This window comes from Montipora foliosa, unplaced genomic scaffold (genome assembly GCF_036669935.1).
Source record: "Montipora foliosa isolate CH-2021 unplaced genomic scaffold, ASM3666993v2 scaffold_378, whole genome shotgun sequence".
In the NCBI taxonomy this organism is placed as follows: domain Eukaryota; kingdom Metazoa; phylum Cnidaria; class Anthozoa; order Scleractinia; family Acroporidae; genus Montipora; species Montipora foliosa.
In genome coordinates, this window is record NW_027179677.1 from 185,001 (window position 1) to 192,500 (window position 7,500).

The 7,500-nt window shown below is 39.2% G+C and overlaps 3 protein-coding genes across 4 annotated transcripts in view; 2 read left to right on the plus strand and 1 right to left on the minus strand.

The window, feature by feature from the left end:
• Positions 1 to 1,959, plus strand: part of LOC137987664 (uncharacterized) — a 10,509-nt gene extending 8,550 nt beyond the window's left edge. For both annotated transcript variants that reach the window (XM_068833738.1, XM_068833739.1), the window contains 4 exons: positions 1 to 232; positions 322 to 467; positions 1,101 to 1,278; positions 1,680 to 1,959. The exon at positions 1 to 232 is cut by the window's left edge and continues 148 nt beyond it. In XM_068833738.1, coding sequence (XP_068689839.1) covers positions 1 to 232; positions 322 to 467; positions 1,101 to 1,278; positions 1,680 to 1,939 — 816 coding nt within the window. In that variant the 3' untranslated portion in view covers positions 1,940 to 1,959. The remainder of the gene's footprint in view (positions 233 to 321; positions 468 to 1,100; positions 1,279 to 1,679) is intronic.
• Positions 1 to 7,500, plus strand: part of LOC137987673 (uncharacterized) — a 61,205-nt gene that overhangs the window by 8,684 nt on the left and 45,021 nt on the right. The window lies entirely within an intron of this gene.
• LOC137987665 (uncharacterized) overlaps positions 3,400 to 7,500 on the minus strand; it is a 15,299-nt gene continuing 11,198 nt past the window's right edge. The window contains exons 2-6 of the mRNA XM_068833741.1: positions 6,762 to 7,133; positions 5,167 to 5,337; positions 4,751 to 4,943; positions 3,789 to 4,321; positions 3,400 to 3,534 (exon numbers count right to left, since the gene is read on the minus strand). Coding sequence (XP_068689842.1) covers positions 4,018 to 4,321; positions 4,751 to 4,943; positions 5,167 to 5,337; positions 6,762 to 6,984 — 891 coding nt within the window. The 5' untranslated portion in view covers positions 6,985 to 7,133 and the 3' untranslated portion in view covers positions 3,400 to 3,534; positions 3,789 to 4,017. The remainder of the gene's footprint in view (positions 3,535 to 3,788; positions 4,322 to 4,750; positions 4,944 to 5,166; positions 5,338 to 6,761; positions 7,134 to 7,500) is intronic.

Below are 7,500 nucleotides of genomic sequence, written 5' to 3' on the forward strand. Positions count from 1 at the left end.
GCAATGGAAGAGGTACTTAGGGAAGATGTGATCGATTACAGTTTACCTTTGGAGGTAACTTTCACTGGTGAGAGCGCGCAAGATTATGGAGGTCCACGACGGCAATTCTTGGGTTCCATTATGCGTGAGATTCGAGATAGGTTGTTCTTGGAGCAAAACCACGAATTACTTCTTTCGGAAGACCTGGCAGCCTTAGAAAATCAACACTACTTTGGAGCTGGTCTCTTTTTTGGTAAATTTACAATACAGCCGTGACTTGAGCTGGAAATTGAGTCCTGTTTTGACAATTAATTAGAATTGTTATCTCTCTCTTTATCACAGGTTTCAGCTTGTTACAAGGCGGTCCTCTCCCGACTTTTCTTGCTGAAGAGCAAATTCAGCGCATCTTTGCAAAAGGTGATTTGTGCAGTCTCTCTAGAGATGAAATCCAATTTCGGGCAGGCCTTGAGAAATTTGGACTAATCGAGGTAAGCGTCGTCATATCAAATGTCAATTTTGGGCAGTAGCCAAATTGCGTCGCCGGGGCGCCTGGTTAAAAACACCAGTACAAATTCGAAATTATGCTGACTTCCTAAAATGTGAGTGGGATTCATGAGGTTGCTTTAAAGCTGTGAATCAAGATTATGTTTTAGCAATTCAGTCGTAAGTCCGTCCGTTGAGATACCTCCAACTGTGAAAGAACTGTTTTGAGTAACTGTTATAAAAGAGCGACCACTCGATCGTTGAGAAGGGAAAATTTTCTCAGTAGCGGATACAGGATTATTTTAAGGGGGAGGGGGGGAGGAGGGGGTTCATTGAAAGAATCGAAGTATATACTCTGACAAAGCTTCAGATCGTCTAGGCTGCCATATAGACTTTGCTTATGTTTTACATTAATACAAATGTGCACGTCAGTTAAACATCATCTGTTCCAGCACAAATAAAAATATAATAAAAAGCAGACAAACATATTGTTGGTGTCAAACCCCACAGCGAACCAGACTGAAAGTGCTGTTTTTCAAACATAGCATATTCCCGCGAATTTAAACGCAGAGATAACCCATGTTGAAGCCCCCATTATACCAAAATTTGAAAATACGATACTTTGAATTCATTCGTAGCTATTTCACGGGAAGCCTTGTCTTGTGTTCCTATTTCGGAAGACAGCCGTGCTGCCATTAACATACGCGAAACTGGTGAAACTTCTGGAGCCCATGTTTTCTAAACAGGGCACAAGTCGAAGGCAACAGGAAGAGAGAACATACAGGTTGTTCTTGAATTATTTAAAAGAGGTAGCAGGTAAGCTATTTTTTTAATATGTAGATGTAGCCAAGCCTAAAAGCGGAGCTCCCTGGTTATTTGACCTTACTGCCTGTAGGATTAGTGAAAATAAATGGTTTCGACTTGTCCGCGTTTTGATGTTTCCGGTTGCTGCTTTAGTAATTAAATCATTTTCTTTGCTTTCTTCTGTGGAAAAATACATTGTCTAAGTAATGAATTCCATGGTAAATTTTCCAACCCGTTTTCCACCTGAACACGAAAAGCATCGACTATGTAAAGCACTATAGTTGACGTAGTATGGCCGTGTAGCCGCGTCGAGCACAGAAATTCAGTGCAAGCAAGAGAACATCTCAACATTTTTATTCTTCTTGACACTTAGTAAAATAATTCGTTTTATTTTCTTGTCTTTTATTTTGTAGCTGGAAGAAGGGCTGATGGAAATATTTCCCTGGGAAACATATTAAAATTCGTCACTGGATCTGAAAACGAGCCTGTTCTTGGCTTTCAAATGAAGCCAAGCATTTCCTTTGATGCTGGAATGCCGTCATGTTTGCCTATAAGTAACACCTGTATCAACGGGTTGTCTTTGCCTGTTGGTGGAATAGTGCCAAACGACAAAGTGGATGCGTTTTCATTCTTCGATTATGCGTTTTTGAACGACTTCTTCGGACGCATGTAAAGTTAACTAAAGAAATATCCATGCAGAGAATCATGGGGGTTGTAAAAACTATACCTTTAACCCATTGCCTGAGCCAAGACAGCGATTAAAATGAAATCTCAAAGGCTTCAAAGAATTTAAGTTCAAAGAACTGTTTGTGTTGCATATTCCGATCGAGTTCGAGTGAAATCAGATTGTCCGTCAGGGTATTGAACAGAGTAAAGTCGATATTTATCAAATCAGCATCAGATATGACCACAGACATAATAGGTTTGTGCGCAAATGTTACTTTGACCGCTGTTTCGTCACCGTGGTAAAATTGAAAAGAAAAAAAGGGAAATGTGTATGTTACAGGATGAAATTAAATTCAGGTCCATTTAAATCAATCTAGGTGAATTTAATTAACCTAGGTTATTTATTAACAGTTTGAAAAGGTGGGATGAGGTGAAAAGAAAGGGGCACGGTCTTTTTAGGGGGGATGAATATAAAACACAAAACCAAAAAATCGTCTTTTCCTCCTCCCACTTTCCTCTCTACTCCCTTCTTTTCTTTCCTACTCTCTTTCTGTGTGTCGCTATGTATGTGTCATTAGACACAACTAAAACAATAAGTTTCACTGCCGCGTGCAAGAAAACACTTGACCAGTGACACATGTACAAGAGGTGCGAAAACAAGGAAATGAATTAATTACTGTTTAACAAAGGTTACAAACTTTGTGAACTACCAGAAAACAAAAACTGAATTTGATTGTTCAAGTACTTATTACCGCGAAGGGGTTTTCTGCTGAACTACATTTGTACAAGTAACTGTACACCATTCAATAATCTACGCTATAAATGATTCAATTTTTGGATGTCTTTTTCCTTCCAAAAATCAGAAAAATAACAGTAAAACAAAGTCACATGAAGGTAATTCTTATTAAACAAGATTTTGTTTTTCTGCTGCTCTAAGATTACAAAAGCAGAACTGGTTATCAGGCACAGTATGCGTAACCCCAACCTTAATGCTAACCATTTAAAATCAGTGCTTACACTTAATAACAACCAAAGGCGTTTTTACAAACTAACTAATGAAAAACGCACGCTAACCACATCTCCTTACTTCCAGCACCGACTTACTTACCAATATACACGTACTTGCTAACAATTGATGGAGGTTTTGCTGATGTTTTCTACTTTCAATTTCAACCTAGTTTAAAATTAAATTTACCTAGGTTGAAATCATTTCAACCTGCATTTCAAATGTACCTGTAACATATACATAAATAACAAGACATGTGTTTCGTCAAACACACGATGGTAGAAGGATGGAAAGCATACAGCGCAATTCAGTGCATGCACGTTAACACTGAAATAGTTTCAACGAATACACTCGTATCTGGCTCTAAATTAGCGTAATTTGGTTTATGTTTTTAGCCTATCTATTGTCTCAACTGCATACAAATATGGTCCAATGTCCCATGGATCTTCTCCTTGGACATTCGACACCACGTCCGTAAAAACGGCCAACGAATTTGCATCTAAAGGACACCCTGTCGAGGGAACAATAACCGCATCTGGCAGAGCATCGCTTCTCAGTGAAACCGTAGGATCAACACCATATACTTCCAGCTCTTCCTACAAACATTTTAAAGGAAATCCGTTAAATAAGGCCAGCATCCGCTCTGCCCAAGTCATCACTTGAAAACACAAAGATCAATCAATTAAGCTCTGAAATTTTTTCTCATTAATCGATCACTGTATGTAATTTTTACTCCCTTGCCCTCTTGATCACAGAACGGACAGGGTGAAGGGATGGATAATTGTACCAAATATTTAACTCCCAAGTATGTCAAGGGGTTGAATAGATGGGTTAAGTCTTTACTGTTTACCTGGCTAAGGCGTTCAAAGTACTCTGAGGCCACAATACCATTTTCTTGCGCAATTTGCTGCATCCCAAGAATAAAAAGTTGCACTGGACTTTTGTTTCCTGCAGTTCGTAATTTGTGATTATTCCACGAGAGCACAAATTTCGAAAGGGCGTCGTTGATTACGGGCAGGTAGACGAAGTGAAGACAAAAAAGCTGTTCCTCTACGTCCGGGTTTAGATGGTCACAGTCTTCAAGAGACCGGAAAAGGTCGTAGAAAGAGGATAGAACTAACTGGTACACATCTCGCCAAAGCCTCTCTTCCTGTAATGAAGCTTCCTCTTCCGGGACCCCTAGAAGTGTGGTTCAACATATAGTGCGCCACATCCCTGTTTTCCACCCCCATATCACCTCTCACTCTTGATGGCAATCCCCATTCAGACACCGCGCTCTTAAAAAGATGCAGGACTGTCTCTGAAGTGTTGTTTGTACTGCATCTTAGGTAAACGACGCTGCGGCTGTAACCGTCAATGCAACCGTGAACTACAAATCGCCAGCTAAAAAGATAAAAAGGACCAGAAGGCATTATCGAAAGTACTAGTTCTTCCATCTTTGTGTAAGGGATATTTTCTTGGTGTATTTGACTGTTTCAGAAGTTAAAATAAGAGAGACTACGCTGTCAGAGCGCTAGATTTATGCGAATGCTTTCGACTCGTAATATGATCACGAAGTGGATTAATAATCTCGGACCCAGTTGCACCTCACTCAGAGTGAACAACAAATTGGCTGCCTCACGTTCCTGTTGGGTTTCATAACGCACTGGTGTTTTCCACTCGAAACTGAGCTTCAAATAGTTTGGAAGAAATCAGTTGACTCCTTTCTTAAGACACTTGTAACTGCGATAGCTGACAAAAATATAAAGCATCAATTTACATGAAACTACTGAAACATTCCCCAAACACAGAGGAAGTTATTGCAAACAGTACCGTATAAGCTTATGATTCCCATCCATATGCCACAGAGCTAGCGGTGAACGAACGTTATATTGACGTCGACAGATTGTATTCATCGATCGTAACCTCCGACCAACGGGGTCGACTCTCTTTATGGCATTCCGTAGCCGCCAACGCTGCACTCGTACGCCTTGGGAAGCAAGGTAGCCCTCAATAGTTTTGAAACCTGTTAACAAACAAAAGAAGTGTTTGGCTCGTCAACGGAGCAGTTACTACATCAAATTGCAGAATTCCGTTTTTGACTGAGTGAGATACACATTCCCCCTGAAAAACTATTTAGCAAGCATGTCAACTACGCCACTTTGCAAAGTGGCATTTTTGACCATGCCATGGTACAAAAACCAACTCTTGCGACTAAAAGTAGAGATATGATAACCGAAAACCCTTACCAGAGCGCGGTAAATTTGTCATAATGCGTTGGATGAAAGAATCCAGCATGTCGTCTTCGATATCACTGAACCGAGACTTGTTTGTCAAGGCATACTCTTCCATCCTATTTTCAATAGTACGCTGCCTGACACCAAGCATTAATGCCATGTCTTTATACGTGAAGTTGTTCTCTGTGAAAGAAATTATTCTTTATGAGGTACATCAACCTATTTAAACACTGCCAAACGTTCTTTGAGAAGGAATGACAAGACAACACCGAGTATCTGTTGTCGCAATAAAACACACAAATTATTGCATTCCCAGACAAGCTGTGTTCATTGTTGTGACGTGTTAGGCATGTTTTTTCATCGTGTGCAGTAGTTGTTTATCGGTGGACAATCACTACGCCACCACCACCCCCTTTTCAGCGCCCCATTCCTTATCGACCCTTTGCAGTTAGCAATTACATGATACAAAAGCCGTTAGTGTGGAGAGCAAACTGCGCACTGGGCCATCAAATCCACAACAACTTAATCTCAATTTCTTTGTTTCTGATGTTACTGTGCGCAATTTTGGTTTTGTACCACGTGATCGTCAACAACAAAGCGTGATTGTCAACTAAATAAATGAACATAAAAATATTCGGGGGAAAAAATTCCATTTTCCTTTGAACTGGAGATTATTCTCCTTCTGAACCCCAACTCTACTCTCTGATTGCAAAGTGCGTAAATTGCTATTGGTGTGTCATTTAAAATTGCCTGAGAGTAGTGACCGGGCTACAGTTACCAAGGCTCACTCGACAATGGTCCTTACGAGAAACTTTAGGTGTTTCAATACCTAAAAAATTATCATTTCGTATACTTCTCCATACATCTTCAGAAGTGACGATTAATACAAAATTGAAGTTTAAATATACAGGATCAGTGACTTATTAACTATTAAGGACGGTGCCTATATACTATTGTTACTGCACATACATTCTTCACATCTCCAGATACTCGGGTTTCCTGTCGGTGATGCTTACTAATACAGCAATATCTTTGCGCGGTTTAAAACTATCCGGAGAAAGTTTTTCTTAGTAAGTACTCTTGGTATCCAAAAAGAAAATTGGGGGTAAACAAGCATTTTTGAGAGGTAAGCTTCAAGCTTTAAAAGCTTTAAGCTTCAATTTTAGAAAGAGCGCCATACAATTTTTTACAAATATTATTCATCAATTATCTTTGAAAAATGCGTGGTTACGCCCACTTTTCTTTTTGGATTTCAATAACACTTGTTAAGATCTACATTTCCTACATAATCATAAACCGGGGCTAAAATACCTTTGAATTAGTAGGCACCGTCCTTAAGTAACAAAAGAAGTGAAAAAAAAAAAAAAGCTTTTCGCTGATAACATATTCACATTGTCTGCTTTATTGTACAGTTAGGTTTCGGATCGCCCTTTCGCTAAAATTTGAAAATGATCCCATTTTGAATTGTGACCTGTTGATGTATGCAGAAGCATACGAAACGTCAAGTAAAAATAATTTCAAGTCATGCGTCTATATCTGATGTTTGTCACCGCTGTTTGTGTATAATTTCTGATAATATTGAACTGAGAAACAGGAAGATTTACTACCTTTGAAGAAAACCAGCTGTTCTTCTGAAATTGAAAATTTTGGTCTTCCCCTGCGTCCTCCTTTGTTCACTGCTTTTGCTTCATACCCACGGAAAGACCGTTGATCTTCCAATGCTACGTTTAAAAGTCTCCGGGCCTGATCCATTAAATCGATTATTTCTAACGAGACGTCTCCATTCACCAAAGCAGCCTCGCATAGAACCGTCAGTCTCAGACTTAACATATTTTCTGAGCCATGCCCAAGGCGTCCACTTTCTTCAAGATTGCCAACTAGATGCTTCTGTGAAGCATACACTGGCTTGCCTGTGGTACGTGCTACAGAAAATCAGAAGGCACTGAATTGTGTGGTATTGAAATACAGCATTCCAGTCTCTGAAGAATAACAAATAAAAGAGAAGCGAGAAACATTGGCTTCTGGGCTGACATGTTGATAATTTTCAAGTTCCCTCACAACTTCTTTTCACCACAAATGTGCCCTATGAGCATCCGAAAACTCACAGGGCCGTTCCGAAAACCACTTAATGTGAGAACGCCCCCTGTATAAATATTATTATTATTATTATTATTATTATTATTATTATTATTATTATTATTATTATTATTATTATTATTATTATTATTATTAATACTAAACTTCACTGAAGTCAAGCCCTGTTTCGCGGGGTTAGTGTTGGGATGGGAGACCAAAACAATAAACCCCTAAAAAAAAAACAGAAACATCTGACCGAAAATACTATTA